This window comes from Rana temporaria, chromosome 7 (assembly GCF_905171775.1).
Source record: "Rana temporaria chromosome 7, aRanTem1.1, whole genome shotgun sequence".
NCBI classification, from domain to species: domain Eukaryota; kingdom Metazoa; phylum Chordata; class Amphibia; order Anura; family Ranidae; genus Rana; species Rana temporaria.
The window spans coordinates 63,281,079-63,307,783 of NC_053495.1; the positions used below are offsets into that span (position 1 = coordinate 63,281,079).

At 42.4% G+C, this 26,705-nt stretch overlaps 1 protein-coding gene across 1 annotated transcript in view; it reads right to left on the bottom strand.

Moving 5' to 3' along the window:
• Positions 1 to 25,133, bottom strand: part of PDGFB (platelet derived growth factor subunit B) — a 47,736-nt gene extending 22,603 nt beyond the window's left edge. The window contains exons 1-2 of the mRNA XM_040359495.1: positions 24,819 to 25,133; positions 14,339 to 14,435 (exon numbers count right to left, since the gene is read on the bottom strand). Of these exons, the coding sequence (XP_040215429.1) occupies positions 14,339 to 14,435; positions 24,819 to 24,875 (154 nt within the window). The 5' untranslated portion in view covers positions 24,876 to 25,133. The remainder of the gene's footprint in view (positions 1 to 14,338; positions 14,436 to 24,818) is intronic.
• Between the last annotated feature and the right edge of the window lie 1,572 nt (positions 25,134 to 26,705).

Below are 26,705 nucleotides of genomic sequence, written 5' to 3' on the forward strand. Positions count from 1 at the left end.
ATGGCTGTACTCACCATCAGATCTAAATCCGCGCGGAATACATCCGCGGTGACGTGTCGCGCCGCCGCCGCGACGATGACGCGGCAACGTGCGCGACGCTGGAAGGTAACTACTTCCACGCATGCGTCGAATCATTACGACGCATGCAAAGGGATGGGAGCGGACGGATTGATCCGGTGAGTCTGTACAGACGACCGGATCAATCCGCTGCACACGATTCAAGCGGATAAATTTCTTAGCATGCTAAGAAATTTCTATCCGCTTGAAATCGATCGGCCGGATTTTAATCCGCGGAAAAATATCCGCTAGGCCGTACAGACGACCGGATTTGTCCGCTGGAACTGATCCGCGGATCAATCCCAGCGGATAGATCCGGTCGTCTGTACGAGGCCTAAGAATGTTACCACTGCAATGAAAGGTCTCCAACAATGCTTCTACCTAAAGGACAGAAGCAACCACAACCGTACTTGTGCAATAGCCCTAAGAATATTGTGTAAAGTACTACAGCTCACAGCAACCAATCACCTTTCACTTGCTGACCTTTGTTTATTTATTTTTAATTACGATTAAAACAGGATCCTACTACAAAGATCCATGTGTTTAGCGCTGTTAACACAACAAACGATAATGAACGGGAGTGGGCACTGAGAGGAATGGCGTCACCGTTTCCCCCAAAGACCTGGCACCAGTAAAAACACAACCTGCTGAGAGCTTCCATGGAACAAGCAGAATGCTGATGTGACCATTCCCTATCTCAATATTATGGAAGAGCCCTGGGGCCATCATAAAAAAAAAAAATACTAAATTCTGAGTTTCAAAGTCAGAATTCTGAGATTAAAAAGACAGAATTCTGTGTTTCAAAGTCAGAATTCTGAGATTAAATCTCAGAATTCTGTGTTTCAAAGTCAGAATTCTGAGATTAAATGTCAGAATTCTGAGATTAAATGTCAGAATTCTGAGATTAAATGTCAGAATTCTGAGATTAAATGTCAGAATTCTGAGTTTCAAAGTCAGAATTCTGAGATTAAATGTCAGAATTCTGAGTTTCAAAGTCAGAATTCTGAGTTTCAAAGTCAGAATTCTGAGATTAAATCTCAGAATTCTGAGATTAAATGTCAGAATTCTGAGATTTAAAGTCAGAATTCTGAGATTAAATGTCATAATTCTGAGTTTCAAAGTCAGAATTCTATTTTAGTTACAGCATACAGTATGGGGAAGCAGGCAGTGCTGGGCTCTCTGGTTCCTCTACTGTATTAATAGTTCCTCAGTTTGCTGTCATCTGCTCTAACATAAAGAGGGATGCTGAAAACGAGTGTATTGTCTGTCTGTGTGTGTGTGGGGGGGGGGGGGGGGGGTGATGACACAGCTTCCATAGATAACAGAACACAATGCACCCCAACTTTGTGGAAACATTGCACTGTTGCCCCAACAAGAGGGAATTGTGAGCACAATGTGTGTCTTTGTTCAGAACGGCTTGATCATAGCAATTACATGTCTGGACTAATTCTTAAAGAAAATGGACCCCATATTACACATAAAAATCAACAGAGGTATATAACTTGAGAATTAGCTCAATGCATAGAGTGACAGACTTGTGATTGATATTTTGTGGGTTCGAATCCAGGAAAGAGCACAATTTGTTTTTAAGTTATATGTATATATACATATTATTTTATACATTGCTCTTAGATTAAAATAGAGATGTCCCAATACCAATATTAGTAAATCAATATATTGAAAATGTATATGTCTTCAAAAAATTAAGCTCTGAGCTGGATTCGAACCCAAAACTTAGAAACACAGAAACACAGAAGTCTATTACTCTAACCACTGAGCTATAACCCAAGTCATAAATCTCTACTGTTTTTATAGGTTTAATATGGGGTTCATTCTCTGTAAGAATTAGTCCAGACATGTAATTGCTATGATTAAGCCGTTCTGACCATAGACACACATTGTCCTTCTGCCTTCTAGCCGTTCACAATTCTCTCATGTTGGGGCCACATTGCAATGTTTTCCACAAAGTTGGGGTGCATTGTGTTCTGTTATCTATGGAAGCTGTGTCACCAACCCCACCCACTCACACACAGAATACACTCGTTTTCAGCATCCCTCTTTATGTTAGAGCAGATGACAGCAAATGGAGGAACCAGAGAGCCCAGCACTGCCTGCTTCCCCATACTGTATGCTGTAACTAAGATAGATTTACAGATCAATATCTAGAGCACAAAACTTGTATGTCTGCAGAATCATGGTCTATGGGTGTTAATACATTATTGCTAAATGCTCCTAAAATCCTCCTAATAGAGACTACTATATTTAGAAACTCAGAATTCTGAGATTTAAAGTCAGAATTCTGAGATTAAATGTCAGAATTCTGAGATTAAATGTCAGAATTCTGAGTTTCAAAGTCAGAATTCTGAGATTAAAAGTCAGAATTCTGAGTTTCAAAGTCAGAATTCTGCGATTAAAAGTCAGAATTCTGAGATTAAAAGTCAGAATTCTGAGATTAAAAGTCAGAATTCTGAGTTTCAAAGTCAGAATTCTGAGTTTCAAAGTCAGAATTCTGAGTTTAAAAGTCAGAATTCTGAGATTAAAAGTCAGAATTCTGAGTTTCAAAGTCAGAATTCTGAGATTAAAAGTCAGAATTCTGAGTTTCAAAGTCAGAATTCTGAGTTTCAAAGTCAGAATTCTGAGATTAAAAGTCAGAATTCTGAGATTAAAAGTCAGAATTCTGAGATTAAAAGTCAGAATTCTGAGATTAAAAGTCAGAATTCTGAGTTTCAAAGTCAGAATTCTGAGATTAAATGTCAGAATTCTGAGTTTCAAAGTCAGAATTCTGAGTTTAAAAGTCAGAATTCTGAGTTTAAAAGTCAGAATTCTGAGATTAAAAGTCAGAATTCTGAGATTAAAAGTCAGAATTCTGAGTTTCAAAGTCAGAATTCTGAGATTAAAAGTCAGAATTCTGAGATTAAAAGTCAGAATTCTGAGATTAAAAGTCAGAATTCTGAGATTAAAAGTCAGAATTCTGAGATTAAAAGTCAGAATTCTGAGTTTCAAAGTCAGAATTCTGACATTTAATCTCAGAATTCTGACTTTAAATCTCAGAATTCTGAGTTTCTAAATATAGTAGTCTCTATTAGGAGGATTTTAGGAGCATTTAGCAATAATGTATTAACACCCATAGACCATGATTCTGCAGACATACAAGTTTTGTGCTCTAGATATTGATCTGTAAATCTATCTTAGTTACAGCATACAGTATGGGGAAGCAGGCAGTGCTGGGCTCTCTGGTTCCTCCATTTGCTGTCATCTGCTCTAACATAAAGAGGGATGCTGAAAACGAGTGTATTCTGTGTGTGAGTGGGTGGGGTTGGTGACACAGCTTCCATAGATAACAGAACACAATGCACCCCAACTTTGTGGAAAACATTGCAATGTGGCCCCAACATGAGAGAATTGTGAACGGCTAGAAGGCAGAAGGACAATGTGTGTCTATGGTCAGAACGGCTTAATCATAGCAATTACATGTCTGGACTAATTCTTACAGAGAATGAACCCCATATTAAACCTATAAAAACAGTAGAGATTTATGACTTGGGTTATAGCTCAGTGGTTAGAGTAATAGACTTCTGTGTTTCTGTGTTTCTAAGTTTTGGGTTCGAATCCAGCTCAGAGCTTAATTTTTTGAAGACATATACATTTTCAATATATTGATTTACTAATATTGGTATTGGGACATCTCTATTTTAATCTAAGAGCAATGTATAAAATAATATGTATATATACATATAACTTAAAAACAAATTGTGCTCTTTCCTGGATTCGAACCCACAAAATATCAATCACAAGTCTGTCACTCTATGCATTGAGCTAATTCTCAAGTTATATACCTCTGTTGATTTTTATGTGTAATATGGGGTCCATTTTCTGTAAGAATTAGTCCAGACATGTAATTGCTATGATCAAGCCGTTCTGAACAAAGACACACATTGTGCTCACAATTCCCTCTTGTTGGGGCAACAGTGCAATGTTTCCACAAAGTTGGGGTGCATTGTGTTCTGTTATCTATGGAAGCTGTGTCATCACCCCCCCCCCCCCCCCCCCCCCACACACACACAGACAGACAATACACTCGTTTTCAGCATCCCTCTTTATGTTAGAGCAGATGACAGCAAACTGAGGAACTATTAATACAGTAGAGGAACCAGAGAGCCCAGCACTGCCTGCTTCCCCATACTGTATGCTGTAACTAAAATAGAATTCTGACTTTGAAACTCAGAATTATGACATTTAATCTCAGAATTCTGACTTTAAATCTCAGAATTCTGACATTTAATCTCAGAATTCTGAGATTTAATCTCAGAATTCTGACTTTGAAACTCAGAATTCTGACTTTGAAACTCAGAATTCTGACATTTAATCTCAGAATTCTGACTTTGAAACTCAGAATTCTGACATTTAATCTCAGAATTCTGACATTTAATCTCAGAATTCTGACATTTAATCTCAGAATTCTGACATTTAATCTCAGAATTCTGACTTTGAAACTCAGAATTCTGACATTTAATCTCAGAATTCTGACATTTAATCTCAGAATTCTGACATTTAATCTCAGAATTCTGACTTTGAAACACAGAATTCTGAGATTTAATCTCAGAATTCTGACTTTGAAACACAGAATTCTGTCTTTTTAATCTCAGAATTCTGACTTTGAAACTCAGAATTTAGTATTTTTTTTTTTTATGATGGCCCCAGGGCTCTTCCATACAATATGTACATGCAGTGGATGCCTCATTTACTTAGAGCCTAAGGGGGATAGTTAATTGCAGTTATCTAATTTACAGTAAGGTATTTAGGATTTAGAATTCGGAGCCTGGGGAGGTTGTACTGTATCATTCCATCTCAACTGGATTTACATAAGGAGAAAACACATTCTTAAATGGTAATCACATGCCCTATTTGTGATTCTTAATAGAACCTTAAAAAAAATTTAAAGAGTATTGTAAAGCCTTGTACACGCGAGAACAGGTCAACAGCAAAACTACAATTTGTATTTTATAGACAATACAGAACCCATAAAAGATACAGAGATCTGACAGACATGAGCCAAGTTGTTGTCCGATTTGGCCAATATGGATACACTGTTTCCCTTCTAGATAGGCAGACTAGGAGGTTTCTGCCGAGGAAAGAATAAAATGAACCTGCTAGGACAATCACTTTTCTTCAAATTATAATAGCATAAAGGGGCCCAGTATATAAACCTGCACATTCAACGGAAATCATTAATTATCATCAGTCATATTCAAGTATACCATGATGACTTTGTGGAATGACTCTACAGGGATGGATCTTCTGACCACCAACTCATATCTATAGTTAAAGCGGAGGTTCACCCTTAAACTGAACTTTCTATTTATCATTTCTGCAGCCGTGATACATGCCTGAACCGTTGTAATTTTTTTCCAGATCTGAACGCTTACCTGTATTCAGATGCATTCAGCCTCACTTTACGGGTCTTCTTCCCTGCGGGAGTGGGCGTGTCGCTCTTTTTCCTTGACGCAATGTCTCCTGGGAGTGACGTTTCAACACTCACAGGAGACCATCCGAAATAGCCAGGCGTGTATTCTCGCGCTAGCTCCAGTGTCACGTGACACGGGAAGCGGGTCACATGACTCGCAAAGCGCGTCATGTGACGAGGGCGCATAACGGAATCCAGGAAGTGTTTGCTTGTGGGCTTCAAGCAAGATGGAAAAGCCCAGGAGTACTTTTTATAACTTCTTCGTTTGGACGAAAACGGAACAGACGGACGTACAAGCGGCTAGCAAGTGAGTAGTACCGTGCTATATATATTACAAATCATTGCAGATTTTCACAATGATTTACAGAACCCGCGGAACCTCCGCTTTAACCTTAGGCTGGCCATACACGGATTCTGACATCTACCCAAACGAAGCAGCAGCACCCGCCACTATCAGAATAGATGGATCGATCAGCTGAAAATCTTTCAACATATCTCTTTGATGGAAGTTGATTAAATAATTGACTTCCGTTGACTGGGGGAGGCCACACACCAATTCAAATCCGGACTGTTAGAATTTCGATCATTGTATGGCCCACTTAAGGCTTCATAACATAAGATATCACAAACAGTTGCCGCAAAACAACATGTAGGCCAGGCATCTAGCATTTTCGAATGAAGGAGCATTGGCAGCCCCCATGTTTCTCTTAGTATAGGCTTCCCCTAATTGGGACTTGGAGAGAAGATTAAGACTTATAATCAGGGTAGTTTTAGGATCCAAGGTCCTCCACAAACACAAAAGGGATGATTTGAAGATAAGCAAAAATACTTTAGGCTCTAACAGGAGCTAGGTGTGGCCAGGCTAAGGCTTAGCAATACTTAGATATTTTTCTCTCAGGCCTCGTACCCACGGCCGAGAAACTCGACGGGCAAAACACATCGTTTTGCTCGTCGAGTTCCTTGTGAAGCCACCGAGGATCTCGGCGAGCCAAATTTTCCCATTCCCGTTGGGGAAAAAGAAGACATGCTTTCTTTTTGACCCAACGAGATCCTCGCCGGTTTCCTTGTCGAAAAGTGTACACACGACCGGTTTCCTCGGCAAAAAAAAAAAACCCAGCAAGCTTCTTGCTGGTTTTTGCCGAGAAACTCGGCCGTGTGTAAGAGGCCTCATTCATCTCCATAGGCTGAAGGAGAAAAATCAACTGATTCCCCCTATACATACAGCATGAATGGTGGAATATACTCTCCCGTTAATGTATTCAGATAGCAGCAGCACCTGCGACGATCCGAGTACCCAAACAGTGAATTTGATTTTGAAATCTACTTTTGTTGAGCTGGGAGGTGCCAACAGGGACATTCAGCAGGAATCGCCCTAAATTTGAGCCTTGTATGGACGGCTTACCTTTTAAGCAGTAACTTAAGTACTTTGAGCTTCCAATGTGTTAATCATTTTTATTAAACATATTACAAGAAAAATGATTTTAACATGGATAACAGTGGTTTGTATATCATCACACCTGGCTATTACTAACTACCCTCCAGCACTACTCTAGCAAGTTTTGGTGATAAATGTCATTAGAACACATAATAAAACTGACAGTAGTATATAACATGTATATGAAAGTCTACATAGTTCAGTGTTAATATTATTAACTCATTAAACTTCCTTGAACCAAAAAATATACTTTATTCTGGGAAAGGAATAAAAGAAGACAATAGCTATTATTTAGATTTTTGGTAACCCTCAGTAAGTTGTGTTTCCAAAACAGCACATTCACCACACCCTGTCTGTATGAGAACACACCAAGGACAAACAGTGAATAGGCCAGGAGACGCTGGGGTCTGACTGTCCCCAGGCTTATTAATGACACTTCATTGTGTATGTCACAACTCATGAAATGACCATTTCTAGAAATGAATGAGGCTTCTAGAAGGAATTATAATAGCACACTGGAGTTTCTAAAGTTCACTGTAAGCACCCAAATCCTCCACCTACTTCGTAAACGAGTTTAAAGTACATGCCCAAGCACATTTCGTTAAGACGTGACGGAGTGTTTGGTCAATTTGTACATGAGATTTCTCTCAAATGCAAATCCAAAATAATTTAGCTTAATAGCAAGAAAGATTTTGATAAATACAATTTTAACAAAGTCATCTTCTACTATTTTAACAGATAATACCGTATATACTTGAGTATAAGCCGACCCGAATATAAGCCAAGGCATTTAATTTTACCACAAAAAGCTGGGAAAACGTATTGACTTGAGTATAAGCCTAGGGTGTCCATCTGCATGCCTCACTGTGCCTCACTGCTTCCATGTGCATGCCTCACTGTGTCCATGTGCATGCCTCACTGTGCCCATGCCTCACTGTGCCCATGCCTCACTGTGCCCAGATTTGGAAAATCGGTGCTCCCCGACCCTAGGTCTTCCAGACAGCAAACTTTGCAAACTTGTAGAGGATAACTGGGGCTACATGTGTGCCAAAGTACCGGGTCCTCAAAGTTACCATAGAAATGACCATTTAACATGGGAGTCTATGGAAGGGGTGCCAGACTTTGAAAAATCGGTGCTCCCTGGCCGTAGGACAACAAACTTTGCACACTTGTAGAGGCTATATGTGGGCAAAGTTTGGGGTCCAGGGGACCTACGGCCGGCCGGCCAGACGGACGGTACCTGGTCCCCAAAGTCTGGGAGATCAGGCACAAACTGGAGACTCGAGTATAAGCCGAGGGGGGCATTTTCAGCACCAAAAAATGTGCTGAAAAACTTGGCTTATACGGCAACGTACAGGTACGTGCCTGTGCCCAGCCGTGCCATTCTGCTGACGTATATCGGCGTTAGGCGGTCCTTAAGTGGTTAAGCTAGTGCATTGTTGGTTCTCTTACCTTTTCCTTCAATTTCCCTTCTAAATGTTTTTTTTCTTTGTCTGAATTTCTCACTTCCTGTTTCTCCTCAGTAAGCTTGTCCCCATCAGAACCGTTCTGGCTGGGGGTTAGTCAGCCAAAACAGCTTACTAAGGAGGAACAGGAAGTGAGAAATTCAGACAAAGAAAAAAAACATTTAGAAGGGAAATCAAAGGAAATGGTACGGTAAGTGAACCAACAATGCACTAGCTTAAAGGAACCAATTTAGAAAATAAAAAACAAGCTTTTAAAACCCCTTTAAAGCGGGGGTTCACCCTGTTAAAAAAAAAAAAATGTTTTTTTTTATTAGACCATTACATTCGGCATCGTAGCGCGAGCTACGGTATGCCAGTCTTACATTTTTTATCCCTGTACTCACTGTGCTTTGGCTCATTGAAGATTCCGGGGAATGGGCGTTCCTATGGTGAGAGAAGGTGATTGACGGCCGGCCCTGGCACGTCACGCTTCTCCGGAAATAGCCGAAATAGGCTTGGCTATTCACGGCGCCTGCGCATAGCCTGTGCGCAGGCGCCGTGAAGAACCGAGACCTACTCCGGCTGTCTTCGGGGAGCGTGACGTGCCAGAGCCGGCCGTCAATCATACTCCCTCTCCATAGGCACGCCCATTCCCCGCGGGAGTCGGATTCTTCAATGAGCGATAGCACAGTGAGTACGGGGATTAAAAATTTAAGACCGGCATACCGTAGCTCGCGCTACGATGCCGAATGTAATGGTCTAATGATGTGAAGGAGGGTGAACCACCGCTTTAAGCTAACATGCTTGAGTCTTCCATTTTTTGCCCTGTTATTTTGTTTATACATTCTTAAATTACATATAATTAACACTATAATTCTAAATGTTCAGAAATACAGCAACTGTAAAAATTGTTATTTAAATAAAAGGAGGATAAAGTATGGAATATTCAATTGTGGGGCCTTCACTCTAACGGATAGAAGATCCTTATATGTGATTAAACTTTCATGTTCATTTGGGAAATAAACACTGACCAGTAAAAATTTGCATCGTCCTGTACACAGGAGAATAGGTCTTACTGATAGGATACATTGCTGTATCCTGTACTATATGGGGCTGTCCTCTTATAATTATACGGAGCACCTTTTTTTTTTTTTTTTTACTAGGTTATAAATCTTGTAAAGATTGCTATGGGTTCCTTGGATTGATCTCCCACCTGCCTGCATATTTCCAACATCACTTAGCAAACCATCCTCTCATTAGGTAACAACCGACACCAATGATCTGGGAAAGGGAGTCACCACTCCAGGTGGGTCTACTAAGCAATCAAGAACCTCCCAGGAAACTGAGGGTGCCGGCAATGCACTAGGCAAATGATAGAAACTTCAAAAGGATGGACAGACACACTCCAAAAAAACTCTTGAGTTGTCTTTATTTGTAAAATGAATAGAAAATGCACCACAGAAAAGCAGCAAAATATGGGAAAAGATTAACCTACACGTTTCACACTGTCTCAGTGCTTATTCATGGCTCTGCCATCAACACCAACATCAACACCAATGATCTGTTTAACTGTTATTAAAAGGGCATATTTATCACTGATCATCAAAGTAAGGGGGCACAACATTGACCACCAATGTCAGGTGCATTCTTCTCACTAACCAACAACGTAAGGGGAAACTTCATTGACCATCAATATAAGGAGCATTCCACATAACACCAGTGTAAATAGTTCCTCTGACCAGAAATGTAAAGGGTTACTTCTCTGCTGACCACCAATGTAGAGGGTTACATCTCCACTGACCACCAATGGAAAAGATTCCTTCTCTGCTGACCAACGTAAAGGGTTCCCTCTCTGCTGACAACCAATGAAATGGCTCCTTCTCCACTGACCACTAATGCAAATAGTTCCTTTTGCACCAACTACAAATGTTAAGGGTCCTTTCTCTGCTAACCACCAACGTAAGGGGTTCCTTCTCTGCTGACCACCAGTGCAAAGGGTTTCCTCTCCTCTGATCACTGATATTAAGAGCTGCTTCTCCACTGATCAATACCGTATTTATCGGCGTATATCGCGCACTATTTCCCCTTAAAATAAGGGGAAAATCGTGGGTGCGCAATATACGCCGATAGCCGCTTCCCGCGCTCTGTTTGAAATCCTGCGCCGACATATACCGAGTGCAGTACACTCGGGTACATTCGGCCAGGCTCGGCTTCGCTCACGCATAAACGTCAGCGCGAGCTAAGCCGAGCCTTGCCGAATGTACCTGAGTGTACTGCACTCGGTATATGTCGGCGGAGGCGTTCGAACTGAGCGCGGGAAGCGGGGACTCGACGTGAGGCGCGCGCTGGAGAAGCCGGGAGGACACCATCGAGGCCGCAGACGGACGCCGGACCGGACGATGGACGCTGGGAAGACACTAAAACTGTAAGTAATAAAATCATATAACTTTTTTTTTTACAGGAATTTCGGGGGCAACATTAGGGGTGCGCGGTATACGCGAGAGCGCATTATACCGCGATAAATACGGTAATTTAAAGGGTCCCTGTCCACTGATGCAAGTTGTACAAAGCATTGGGTGGTAAAAAATGATTTGTTCTAGGTATCGATGTCACATTGTTTATCCATTTATTTATTATAACATCTACAACATACTAATCATGCTGTAAGCTGTAGATATAATCATTTTTAGCCTAGGTTTCTGGAGACCTGAAAATTGTTTTACGGGTTCCTCTATATTATGAAGGTTGAGAAAGGCTGACTAAGAGGTTCAAGAGACAACTGGAAACATCTGAAACAAAAACCCCTTCACACAAAATCTGATTGAGGTTGCCATTGCTGACCTCTCTTTTTGAAAGCCGGTGGACATTATCAGAAGGAGGTCAGTAGTGGAAACCTCTGTATTTTCCTCATGACAAGATTACTTTAGGGGTCACTCCCTAAGATACTTTCACAATAAACATGTTGATAATACAGAAGAAAATGTGGCATGTATGCGTATGGGGGGGGAGGGGGGGGGGGGGGGATGATTGTTACTTCTGTCCTCATATAACTAGCTTAGACCAGGAAGACGCATCTGTTGCTGTTGAAACATGAACATGCACATTTAAAGCATTGTTCACTCCCGTCTAAATTTACTAAATAATAATTTATTGTTGATAGAGGAAGGAGATAATTAAGAGGAGCTCATTGGTTTGCAGGAAGATAATTTCATACCAGGGAAGCGTGCATAGCACAGATATAAACAAGGCCTATCATCAATTGTTTTAACATAATTAGCAGGGAGGGTTAAAAACAAACAGCACGTCTCTCTCTCTCTCTCTCTCTCTCTCTCTCTCTCTCTCTCTCTCTCTCTCTCTCTCTCTCTCTCTCTCTCTCTCTCTCTCTCTCTCTCTCTCTCTCTCTCTCTCTCTCTCTCTCTCTCTCTCTCTCTCTCTCTCTCTCTCTCTCTCTATATATATATATATATATATATATATATATATATATATATATATATACACACACACACATATACATATACACACACACAGTATCTCACAAAAATGTGTACACCCCTCACATTTTTGTAAATATTTTATTATATCTCATGTGACAACACTGAAGAAATAACACTTTGCTACCATGTAAAGCAGTGAGTGTACAGCTTGTATAACAGTGTAAATTTGCTGTCCTCTCAAAATAACTCAACACACAACCATTAATGTCTAAACCACTGGCAACAAAAGTGAGTACACCCCTAAGTGAAAATGTCCAAACTGGGCCCAAAGTGTCAATATTTTGTGTGGCCACCATTATTCTCCAGCACTGCCTTAACCCTCTTGGGCATGGAGTTCACCAGAGCTTCCAAGGTTGGCACTGGAATCTTCTTTCACCCCTCCATGACGATATCACGGAGCTGGTGGATGTTAGAGACCTTGCGCTCCTCCACCTTCTGTTTGAGGATGTCCCACAGATGCTCAATAGAGTTTAGGTCTGGAGACATGCTTGACCAGTCCATCACCTTTACCCTCAGCTTCTTAAGCAAGGCACCGGTCATCTTGGAGGTGTAATTGGGGTCGTTATGTTGGAATACTTCCCTGCGGCCTAGTTTCCGAAAGGAAGGGGATCATGCTCTGCTTCAGTATGTCACAGTACATGTTGCCATTTATTGTTCCCTCAATGAACTGTAGCTCCCCAGTGACGGCAGCACTCATGCAGCCCCAGACCATAACACTCCCACCACCATACTTGACTGTAGGCAAGACACACTTGTTTTTCTACTCCTCCTTTGTACTCCTCCATCTGAACCAAATACGTCTATCTTGGTCTCATCAGACCACAGGACATGGTTCCAGTAATCCACGTCCTTAGTCTGCTAAGGTTTGCAGGCTTTCTTGTGCATCATCTTGGTATGACAGCCATACAGACCAATTTGATGCAGTGTGCGGTGTATATGACTCTGAGCACACTCAACTTCTTCGTTCGACGATGGCGAGGCCTGTTCTGAGTGGAACCTGTCCTGTTAAACTGCTGTATGGTCTTGGCCACCATGCTGCAGCTCAGTTTTAGGGTATTGGCAATTTTCTTATAGCCTATGCCATCTTTATGTAGGAGCAACAATAATTTTTTTCAGATCCTCAGAGAGTTCTTTGCCATGAGGTGTCATGTTGAACTTCCAGTGACCAGTATGACAGAGTGAGAGCGATAACACAAAATTTAACACACTTGCTCCCCATCCACATCTGAGACCTTGTAACACTAACGGGTCACATGACACCGGGGAGGGAAAATGGCTAATTGCGTCCAAGTTGGACATTTTCACTTAGGGATGTACTCACTTTTGTTGACAGCCTTTTAGACATTAATGGCTGCGCGTTGAGTTATTTTGAGAGGACAGCAAATTGACACTGTTATACAAGCTGTACTCTCACTACTTTACATTGTAGCAAAGTGTAATTTCTTCAGTGTTGTCACATGAAAAGATCTAATAAAATATTTACAAAAATGTGAGGGGTGTACTCACTTTTGTGAGATACTGTGTATATATATATATATATATATATATATATATATATATATATATATATATATATATATATATATATATATATATATACACACACACACACACACACACACACACAGAAAGGCGTATCATTCATAAACCAGTAAAGGGCAACCAAATACAGGATCCTCCCCTGCTGCATCCCTAATATTTTCATGCCAGGTTCCCATTGGCATGGCCATGGTTTAGCACCGCTGTATATACCCTGTAGGTATTAATAGCACACACAGCTGCTACAGCTGGATGAAGTCTGGAAGCGAGAGGGCGGTTAGTGGAAAGGGGGGGGCGCAAAGAATTCTTTTCAAGCACAAGCCAGAGATGGAGACTTGCACAACAGACAAAGAGGGGAAGTTGTGTCCAGACACAGATAGCCGAGTGCAAGGGTCTGACGTGCGTACAGAGACAATAGCAGAAAGGGAGGTCGCAGTGCCGCATAGCAAACACTGTGCTCCTGGCTGGACTCCCTACACACATGGGTCAGACCTGTGTACTGATTAACCTCTAGACTGGGGTGAAGAGTGTGTGCGTGTATTTTATATATATCGATATATCTATATATATATATATATATATATATATATATATATATATATATATATATATAGATAGATAGATAGATATATATATATATATATATATATATATATATACGCACGCACACAGTATATTTATATGCCATTAACATGAAAAAAGGTTTGTACCCACATGGTATCAAACAACAGAAATTTTCCAGCAGACAGGTAGACAACTAGACATTATGATCAGTCAGAAACGATTTACAATTTGTTACACACAAATGCAAAGATTATAAGCATCAGGCCAAAAACTTCACCTGCAATATAACCATCTTAAAAAATAATGTGTATGGAAAGACAGTTCTGTAGAGATTTACCTACGGAATCTATTTGCAGTAGTCTTCGTATATCGTTTATAGATTTGACAGATCCTGCTGCAATTTTCTCGTACATCTCTTCTGGAATAGGGTCCCCCTGTCAAAGAATTAGCAGAAAACTTTTAATATGATCATCAGAAAAGCATGTTTACTATTTACTGAAAATAATAAATCTATATAAAGCCGACAGATTTACATATTCATGTTAGAGAAAATGAGCAACGACTATCCTTATCATCTGCAGACATTTACAATCTCCCGGGAATGACTCGTCTTATCATGAAATTAGTTTCAAATATACCTCATCACCATACTGAGTCATGTACTGTCACTGAATATCAAATCAGCAGACTGTCTACAGGCGTAAAATTTGCATTTAGTCCCCAAATTAAGATTATTTTCTCTTTGGGGTGGCATGACTGAATGCTACATGAACATTTGATATCATTTTTGCATTCTTTGTACTTTAATTAGGGGCATTGTATTTAATTAAAAAGAGTGCGGTTCTACAAGAGCCTAGTTATGAAGTTACCCCTTTGCTCCTACAGTATGCCTACCATCCCAATATTCTGATCTCTGTAAAATCCCCACCCCCTTCTGTAGAAGACTGAAGGATTCCCTAACCAAATACACCCCCTTCACAGATTTCTGCAGGGAAATATTTTCTTCTTGGCAGATCACTGTACAGGCCCTAGTTGCCCCATAATCATTAAAGGGTCCCTAACCTACAACCACACTTGCCGGTAACTGTAGAGTCCCTAGCCACATAAATCACATTAACAGATCACTTTACAGATCACTTTGGGGTCTCTGGCTGACCTACTAACCGTTTCACAGATTACAGAGGGGTACACAGCGTGAGCTCTTTTAAGATTACTGTGGGGTCCCCAACGATCCATCCTATTTTCTTCACAGATTACTGTGGGGTCCAGAGCCTACCACCCCACCATCCCCTTAAAGATCCCTGTGGGGTCCCAAGCCTACCCCTTTCTATCAATATTACTATGGTGTCCACAGACCACTGTGGCACCCCCAATTAACTCTCCAACCCCCCTCAGAGATCACTGTGGGTCCACAGCCAACCCCCCATTCCCTACACAGGTGGAGTTCCTAGTACCCTAATTTGCAGACTGCTTTGTGATGCCAGTCATCCTCCTAACAATATCCATTTGAGATGGGGCCCCCCCTTTATAAGTAGGATTCTTATCTAGTGTGTCCCACCCAAAAGACTAACCAGATACCCAAGGTTAGTAGGCCTGAGGAATACCATGAGGCTGCACAGGAAGTGTCCACTATGGCCCAGCAGAAGCTTAGCAATATGCTACAAGTCACAACACCGACAATGATCAGTGTCAGCCTTGCATTGCCAGTAGCTAAGTAAACTGACCAGTCAATATTGCAGAGCCATGTATGTGGAAGTCTAAAGCCCTGTACACGCGATCGGATATCTGATGGAATCTAATCCGATGAATTTTTTCGTCGGATATCCGATGAAGCTGACTTTCATCAGTCTTGCCTACACACCATCAGTCAAAAATCCGACCGTGTCCAACACAGTGATGTAAAACACTACGACGTGCTGAGAAAAGATAAGTTCAATGCTTCCGAGCATACGTCGACTTGATTCTGAGCATGCATGGATTTTTGACCGATGGACTTCCACACAGATGATCGTTTTTTTCTATTGTTTTTTTATCCATAGGAACATTTTAAAACATGTTCTATTTTATTTTCACCGATGGAAAACAAAGTCCATCGGTCCGTTTTCATCAGACAAACCGATCGTGTGTACAGGGCTTAACATGCAAGTAATCAAGCAGCAGATAAAACTCTGGTTGTATGGGAATTATACAAAGACACCACTCTGGGCACAGTTCAGGACACAGCCGTATCAGGACAACAGATTAAAAAGCAGAACTGTCCTGGCAAATCCGGGACAGTTAGAAAGTAGGGTTGTCCCAATACCACTTTTTTAGGACCGAGTACAAGTACCGATACTTTTTTTCATGTACTCGCCGATACCGAATACCGATACTTTTTTTTTAAATGTGTCCCCAAATGCAGCCGTGTCCCCACAAATGCAGCCATGCCCACCACAAATGCAGCCATGTCCCCAAAGAGAAAGCCAAGACCTCCCCCCCCCCCCCGCCGCCATCGCCATCAACAATACAGCTTTCATTTGAATAGCTGTGTGTTCCCGCGCCTCGTCATATATAGCCCCTCCCCCTTGTCCGGGTACTTTGATAGACAGATCACCCATCCAATCATGGGACGGGTGATCTGTCTATCAAAGTGCCCGGACAAGGGGGATGGGCTATATATGACGAGGCGTGACGGGTGAACACACAGCTATTCAAATGAAAGCTGTATTGTTTCCTGTGCTTATCAACTAGACGGTGGCGGCGGGGGAGGGGGTCTTGGCTTTCTCTTTGAGGACTGCACTGCTCCCCTCGCCGCCCCCTCTCCGCCCGCTCTCGCTCTGAAAAAAAATATATCGGGTGAAGCATCGGGAGCATTTGCGCGAGTAGAAGTACTTGCGCAAATGCTCGGTATCGGTACCGATACCGATACTAGTATCGGTATCGGGACAACCTTATTAAAAAGTATGGAATATTTGACCTGGTTTACTCTTCAGACAACATGAATGGATGTTTCGTGAACAGTTGACGTGTTGCTGTTGAGCAAGCACAGCTATGTCAATCCAATTCAGTACACAAGCAACAAAATGAGGATAGATTTGCTATTCTTGGTAAGGGCAGAGAGTAATAGTGATGTGAAATGTGCAGCCACCCACAGCAAACAATCATATTTTACTTTCATGAAAGGAGATGAATGAAATAAGAGAGATGAAACCTCTGAGAGTAAACTCAATAGTTCAGTAGCAAAGAAACCTTCTACCACTTCAAGTTTCAAAGCAAAGTGCTTAGGAGATGACAGTTGCCATCACTAATTGTTCCATTAACGCCATACCGAGATATACGATCAGAAGAGTTGGAAAAAAAAAAAAAGTAAATGTGTTAACATGTACACCATACTATTAATGAAGTTGCCTCTACAATATAACTAACCGGACATCTCTGTGTTGAAAGAGTCAGATAAAACATATCAAGTCAACAGAAAACATCAGAGCACGGCTAATACACAGCTTGAATTCCCTTCTTACATTTTATGAAGGTGTTTAGGCTCTGCACACAGTTCTCCCACACATAAAAACCCAGCCCAGAGAGAGAAACAAGCCGGGACAAAGAAAATTCTGGCATGCAGCCTTTCTAGGAAAGAAATACTAGGACCACAAGGAACGATGCCAGCTATTGTTCAGAGAAATGAATGCCCTGATGTAAAGGTGAGAAGGCTAAACAGAGAAAGCGGAGCTGAGGGAGGAAAGGGCTGGAGGTTGGCAATCATGAATCACTTGCTGATATATTAAGCATCTCTCTAGTCCCTACTATAGGCACAAGCATCTTGATAAGTCTCAGGCCCCGTACACACGACCGAGTTTCTCGGCAGAATTGAGCCAGAAACTCGATGGGAGCCGATGGGTTGTGTGTACACTTTTGGCCGAGGAAACCGACGAGGAACTCGTCGAGCCAAATAGAGAACATGTTCTCTATTTCCTTGTTAGTCAATGGGGAAACTTGGCTCGCCGAGATCCTCGGCGGCTTCACAAGGAACTCGACAAGAAAAACAATGTGTTTTGCCCGTCGAGTTTCTCGGACGTGTGTACGGGGCCTCAGTTGCAGTGCAACTACAAGTCCCAGGATTCTTGACAGCCTTTTGGCGATAGGAAGTGCCGTGGCTTCTAAAAGTGTGAGTTACTGAGATCCTGCTCTGCAGCATGCTGATGAACGTGACAAATCTCATACACACGATCGAGTTTTAGTGGTGAAAACCAACAGGTTTTCTCTTGGTCGAGAAAACTGGCCGTGTGTAGGCTCCCTAGCAGTGTTTCCATATGGGAAAACTGCCGAGCAAAAAAACACCACGATTTGCGACAAGAAAAATTTGGAGCATGTTCTAAATTTTCTTGTTGTGATTCTCGGTGGTTTTCTCGTCGGGAAAACTGCTGGAGAGCCTACACACGGCCGGTTTTCTCATCCAAGAGAGAACATGAGGCCCCGTACACACGACTGAGGAACTCGACGTGCCAAACACATTGAGTTCCTCGTCGAGTTCAGTGTTGAAGCCGCCGAGGATCTCGGCGGGTCGACTTTTCCCATTGACTAACGAGAAAATAGAGAACATTTTCTCTTTTCGGCCCGACGGGTTCCTCGCTAAAAAGTGTACACACGACCGGGTTTCTCGGCAGAATCCGGCTCCGACCGAGTTTCTCGCTGAATTCTGTCGAGAAACTCGGTCGTGTGTATGGGGCCTGACAGTTTTCCCAACGAGAAAACTGATCGTGTGTATGCGGCATCAGGCTATGTTCACACTTGTGCATTTCCCACAATGCTTCAATGCTCAACATCAAGATTCCCAATATATGAGTGTCACGTGCATTTTTCAAGTGCTCCAACTGAATACTAGATGGACCAAAAACGCACAACTCTGCACAAAAAAACTCATGTACTTTTTCAAGCTTCAAGAGACATGATGCTCAGGTGAAAGGGCCAGTTCACACCATAGAAACGCAGTCCAGATGCTTTTCTGCATGTGCGTTTTTGACAAGTTTTTTTCTTTTTCCTTAACCTTAAATAAAGACATGTGTGTTCCAGTGTGTTTTTGGTGCGTTTAGGTGAGTCCTGGTGTGTTTCAGTAAGTTTTTGATGCGTTTTACAGCGTTCCAGTACAGTCCAGTGCAGGAAAAATGCAGCATGTTCTACTTTTTTTCTAGAACTGGAACGCACTGGAACCGCAAGCACTGGTATGAACTATGCCATTGGAAACCATATAATCTACTTTCCATGCATTTTTGATGCAGAAAAAAAACACACTGGGCTGCATGTGGTGTGAACTGGCCCTAAAGCTAGGTTCACACTTGTGCGGCACGCATTTGCTCGGGCACATTTGAATGGGCTGCTGTGCACCGTGAAACACAGGAAAGAAGTCCCTGCACTACTTTGGAAATTGCAGCCTGCACACGAACTGCGAGTACAGTGTGGTTCCCAGTGCAGGTGTGATATCCAGTGCAGGCGGCGTGCCATTAGGATTATTGGCAACCACCCACGGGTCCCTCATTTCACTGTGCAGGTGGTTTCAGCTGCGGGAATTTGTGCGGGTCCCACAGCAGCACCACCCACACAGCTGTGAACCTAGCCTAAAAGGGCACCATTAGATGTAATGGAAATCTTGCCTCTCCCTCTTCTAGTAACTATCTTTCTATTGGCCAAAATAAAAACGCTCAAGCTTAAAAGCACCCAAAAAAAAATGTGCATTCAAAACGCACATAAAACAACTTTTCAAAAACACTTGATGAAGCTCAAGTTCAGGTGTAAACCTAGCCTAAAGCAAAGAATTGCAGATATATTATATACATATAGTAAAAATACAAAAATACTAATGTGTTAACATGTCTTATCTAAGAGGAATGCTAAGAGAACATTGCTATGATTAAACAAAGATAAAAGTAGCAATAAACTGAAGACTTGTAAAAAGAAAAAAAAAAAAAACTATAAACAAAGAAACAAAGGAGGCAAGGAGGTCCAGACATCCTGACATGTTGCACCTGTACTGGAAGGCAGCCAAGGAACATGTATCATTACAAGAAGTGCTTCAAACCCTGCCCAGCCTAAGCGGCCCAAATCTTTTCACATTCCTGTTATGTCCTGCCAGGCAGGTAGGCAACAGCTGGAAAGCCAGCTCCTGTCTACCCCTGCTGTGACACATGCTCTTAGATGTACCAAAGTTCTAGACATGGGGCACCACCAAACCCATCCTTTACAATTATGTATCCACAGCTGGGATCTACATGCATAACTGTGACGTTACTTGGGGAGAAGCTATTGGTTAATTCACATTGCTTAGACCTAAAACTGACACAGGATGATTCCTTTACAGCCAGCAACCAGCGTACGTGTATGGCACACTGTGACCCCGCTAGCACTTCGAGGAAGAATAATCCACGTGAAATGGATTTTCCTGGATAACCACTTACAATGATGCCATTTCCTCAATGTATAAACTTCAGAAGATAACAAAGCTAACAAGCATAGCGGTCCTTACTTTAAAAAAAGTAACAGTTATAAGATTACAGTCACATGGCTGCAAATAAAGATCATTATTAAAGTTTGTGACTTGAGTTCTATGCATGGTCCGTTCATGTGCATCCTATGGGACAGTCATGTGCCAGGTCAATTGTTCACCCGCTTTTTATGTGCCTTGCACTTAATTGGTAATGATATACAGTTGTTTTCCTGTTCATGTTTTCTCTGATGTTCCACAGCCACTTGGATGCCAAGTCCACACATCTCATCTAAACCAGAGTTCCATAGAAACCGCAAGATTCCTCCAGATGTTGCTAGGGGTTCCTACGCAATGGTGACTTCTGCATCTAAGATAGCGTCCAATGCTATCCACAGACATCAATGAGCTTTTTGGCTGTCTGTAAGGGGGGAACTCTTCTCACTGACCAGCATTGTAAGCAGCATTTTTTCAGTGACTGCCAATATAATGGGGCTCTTCTTCACTGCCCACCAATCTAAAGGGGGTCCTTCTCCAGTGGCCTTCACTCTAGGGGGCCCTTCTCAACTGACCGCCAATGTAACAGAGCACTTTACTGAGCAGTAATGTAACTGAGCACTTTACTGAGCAGTAATGTAACAGAGCACTTTACTGAGCAGTAATGTAACAGAGCACTTTACTGACCAGTAATGTAACTGAGCACTTTACTGACCAGTAATGTAACTGAGCACTTTACTGACCAGTAATGTAACAGAGCACTTTACTGACCAGTAATGTAACAGCACTTTACTGACCAGTAATGTAACTGGGCACTTTACTGACCAGTAATGTAACTGAGCACTTTACTGACCAGTAATGTAACTGAGCACTTTACTGACCAGTAATGTAACTGAGCACTTTACTGACCAGTAATGTAACTGAGCACTTTACTGACCAGTAATGTAACTGACCACTTTACTGACCAGTAATGTAACTGAGCAATTTACTGACCAGTAATGTATGGAGTATTTTTCTCATTGACCATCAGTGTAATGGGCTCTTCTCCACTGGCCACCAATCTAAAAGTAGCTCTTCTCCACTGACCTCCAAATTAAGGGGCCGTTCTCAACTGACCAACATTGTAACAGGGCAGTTCACTGACCAACAATGTAAGGAGCGATTTTCTCACTAACTGCCAATGTAAGGGGCACTGCGCACTGACCACCAGTGCAACGGGGCCCTTCTTCACAGCCCAGGGTACTCTTCTTCAATGCCTCACAAAGCAGTTCATCAAGCACCAATGTTAGGGAAATCGTACTGACCGCCAATGTAAATGGGGACTTCACTGACCACCAATGTAGCAGAACACTTTACTCACCACCAATGGAACAGAGCACTTCACTGACTACCAATGTAGCAGAACACTTTACTCACCACTAATGGAACAGAGCACTTCACTGACTACCAATGTAGCAGAACACTTTACTCACCACCAATGGAACAGAGCACTTCACTGACTCCACCAATGGAACAGAGCACTTCACTGACCACCAATGTAGCAGAACACTTTACTCACCACCAATGGAACAGAGCACTTCACTGACCCCACCAATGTAAGGGGCACTACACTGGCCACTAGTGTAGTGGGCTCTTCTTCACACACCACCATCCTCATGCCGGGTACACACTATTTTTATTTATTTTATGTTCAACACATCTGAGCCGCTGTACTAACGATGGGAGGTTAGATCAGCGATCTCCCCCGCTGGGCTGTTGTGTTCTGACAGGGCCCACCCCCCCGAAAGAACACTCTGATCTGCACTCTCTGCCATTGGCCCGTCTGTATGGACGGCTTCCGTGGGACAGACCGGACATACACACGGGCCGATTGCTGTTTTTTTTAAATGGCCCGTTGTTTCCCGATATTCGACCTCTGTATACCCAGCTTAAGGGGGGGCCCTTCTTACTGACCACCAATCTAGCAAAGCACTTTGCTTACCGCCAATATAAGGGAAAATGTACTCACCACCGATGTAACTGTCACTGATCACCAGTCTAAGGGGCACTATGCTGACCATCAATGTAATAAAGCACTTCACTGACCACCAGTGTAAATGGGGACTTCACTGACCACCAGTGTAAATGGGGACTTCACTGACCACCAGTGTAAATGGGGACTTCACTGACCACCAGTGTAAATGGGGACTTCACTGACCACCAGTGTAAATGGGGACTTCACTGACCACCAGAGTAAATGGGGACTTCATTGACCACCAGAGTAAATGGGGACTTCATTGACCACCAGAGTAAATGGGGACTTCACTGACCACCAGTGTAAATGGGGACTTCACTGACCACCAGTGTAAATGGGGACTTCACTGACCACCAGTGTAAATGGGGACATCACTGACCACCAGTGTAAATGGGGACATCACTGACCACCAGTGTAAGAGACACTACTTTGACCATCAATGTAACAAAGCCCATCACTAATCTCCAGTGTACAGGGCAACTTTACTGCCCGCAAACACATGTGGGCACTACGTTTCTACTGACCACCAATGTAAGGTTTCTTTCCTGGCCATTATCACTTGTTGCCTTTCATTATTACTGGTAAAACAAATGGTTGTACATGGAAGCCCCAGGTACCACAAACAGTAAGTATACCACATTCCTTACGCTTCTATTATTATATAAAAACTTGCTGTTCACGCCATAGTCCTTTGAGCTGCGAATTTAACAATTATAAGCAGTTCCCTAAAACCTGAACATTATTTCAAGGGTTACTGTGTAATAAAAAATGTGGATGAAGGCTGATCAAAAGGAATCCATCAAAGATACTTATCACTGGGCCTTTTTAACTCTCTCCGAGTTTGTCTTCCTATCTCCTTCGTGCCTGTCCTCTCCCTGCCTCCCAGGCGAGTATTTGTGTTGTAATGTAACCTGCCCTCCTCAGGCATCTCAGAACTCTGTCCCTGAGGCTGCACATTCACTGCTGTGATCACACTTCCGCAAACACACACACACACCGTCCCTGGCAGGTGCAGCAGGCCATGACTTGGGACTGCACAGGTCACCTCTACAACTGGCACCCACTGCCAACCACCTTCCCACATCACCCATGTACAAACACACCATTGCCAGTGCTCTTATCATAGGCAACCACATAACAGCTCTATGGAACTGTCACTTCTATGCATTGCACTTTATATCAGAAGGCATTATTTTACATCCACCTGGGACTTTGCTTTCTAGATTCTGCCATGGATACCTAGAAAGTCATCATTAATGCCAGCTGAAGGACAGGATTCAGAAAACATCTGTGCAATAATCTTTTACATAGAGGATCCACAGAGCCATGAAAGAATGGTACATTCAGCAGAATAAATAAGCAAATAACACATAATAAAAAGAAAAATAATAATAAAAGAAAAATAAGAAACAATTATAATAATCATTAAAAAAATATATATATATATATATATATATATATATATATATATATATATATATATATATATATATATATATATTGATGATACTAATAATATTATAGTAATAAAAATAAATAAGAATAATAAAAAATACTAATGAAATAGTAACAATAATAAAAAGGAAGGCTAATACAAATAATAATAATAAACACATATAATAGCAGAATAAATAAGAAAATAACACATAATAAAATAAAAAATAATAATAAAAGAAAAAAAAGAACCAATTATAATAATCATTAAAATATATATATATATATATATATATATATATATATATATATATATATATATATATATATATATATATATATATATATATATTGATGATACTAATAATATTATAGCAAGAATAATAAATAAGAATAATAAAAAATACTAATGAAATAGTAACAATAATAAAAAGGAAGGCAAACACAAATAATAATAATAAACACATATAATATGTTTTTGTGAGTTGACCATTTGGGGACTATTTATTATTACCTTTACCTAAAATTCCTAACACTTTCACCGAATATTTACACAATTTTCTACCTGGATCCAATCAGAGAAATGTGTGAATCCTGGGTGAAAGTTGCATTGATCTTGGGTGAAAACATTCACAAACAGACCCCAATATGTTTAGTAAAACCCAAAAACCAAGCAGCTTCCATCCGATGTGTTGTGTATAATAGACAGTCCATTCGATCTGTACACACACTATGACAAAGTTGCCCATACAGTAGAGCCAAGGTGCACAGCAACTCAGAGCAGCCAATCAGCAATCACCTTCCATTAGTTCATCATATACTCACTGATGAAATCTCATCTCTAATTAGTTGCTATGGTAATGTACATTTTAGGTGTCTCTGGTAAGGCTGATGATTATTCCAGATGATCGGACTCACCTCAGCACGAACCGCATAGAGGAGCCCCACATACATTAGCAGACCCCCCAGATTCATCCTGTAGTCCGGGGCAGAATGTATGGTTCATGTATATAGCAGCTGTCAGCTCGGTGTAGACAGGGAATGTGACAGCAGGGTCCTCCTCCCTCCCCGGAGAACAACGATCCTTATTCCATAGAGAAGAGATGCCAAGGTGCCAGGCGGAGGGGAGTGATGGCTGGCAGCATTAATAGTCCGTGTCCGCTCCACATGTACACACCAGCCGGGCACTGCAGGCACTGAAAGTCAGCTCTAGTCTTTAGATGTCGGAGTGGAGGGGCGGGGCGCCCAGGGGCGGGGCCAAGACTCATACTAAGGTGTGTAAGGGGAGGGGTGATGGGCGGAGGGACACTGACAGCGCGCACAACATGTGGACAAACCATCCGAATCATTTACCGATGTGTCATCATATGTGTGTGTGCTGCTAAAGATCGCAGGAGGACCTCACACCGAGCTCCGCACCTGGCGGCTCAAGATCAAAATGTTTCATGGGGCGCAAACAAACTGAAAACAAACCCCATCATTTGCAGCCACTGTGCCCTTAAAACGCAGCTACTGTGCCCATCAATTGCCGCTATTGTGCCCATCAAACGCTGTTACTATGCCCATCAAACGCAGCTACTGTGCTCATCAATTGCCACCACTGTGCCATCAAACGCAGCTACTGTGCCCATCAAACTCAGCTACTGTGCCCATCAATTGCCGCCACTGTGCCATCAAACGCAGCCACTGTGCCCACCAAATGCACCCACATTATAAGCAGCCACTGTGGCATCAAATGCAGCCAATGTGCCATCAATTGCCCTCACTGTGCCCATCAAATGCAGCCACTGTGCCCATCAAATTCCCCTACTGTACCCATAAATTGCCGTTACTGTGCCCATCAATTGCTGCCAGTGTGCTCATCAATTGCCACTACTGTGCCCATCAATTGCTGCCAGTGTGCCCATCAATTGCTGACACTGTGCTCATCAATTGCTGCTACTGTGCTCATCAAATGCAGCCACTGTACCCATAAATTGCCACTACTGTGCCCATCAATTGCTGCCAGTGTGCTCATCAATTGCCATTACTGTGCCCATCAATTGCTGGCACTGTGCCCATCAATTGCTGCCAGTGTGTTCATCAATTGCCGCTACTGTGCCCATTAATTGCTGCCAGTGTGCTCATCAATTGCCGTTACTGTGCCCATCAATTGCTGCCAGTGTGCCCATCAATTGCTGGCACTGTGCCCATCAATTGCTGCCAGTGTGCCCATCAATTGCCGTCAGTGTGCCCATTAAATGCTGCCAGTGTGCATCCCCCTCCCACCACTTACCTTACCACTTACCTTGTCTCGGTGGGGCAGCAGGGCACGGCGGCAGGCGGGCGAGTGGTGTCCGGTGTCCTTCACGCTCTTCGATGTCTTCTCCTGTCGTCTCTTCCCATCCTCTGTGATAGGCATCCAATCACAGCACCTGTCGTTTCAGCCAATCAGGTGACAGGTAACAGACCCGAGCACCTGATTGGCTTAGAGGCGGTTCAGTGTTAGGAATGCGGATATACATTTGCTTTGCTAACACAACACTGAGTGAACAGCGAGCGCCCAGCATGTCGCCGCTGTTCACCTGTTTGGATGCCTATTAGAGCCTATGGCTCTAATCAGGTGCTTCCAAAAAATACCCCGCCACTGTAATTCAGGTGCCCGGTGTCAGAAAAGGGACTGGATACCTGAATAGGGGGTGGCAGGGCTGGCCAGAGATAGATTAATGCAATGCATGAATCTATCTATGGTGATAGACAGGTGGCAGGAGAGAGGGGGCGGTGCCCGTGCACCCTTTATGGACGCACCACCACTGCTACTGACCA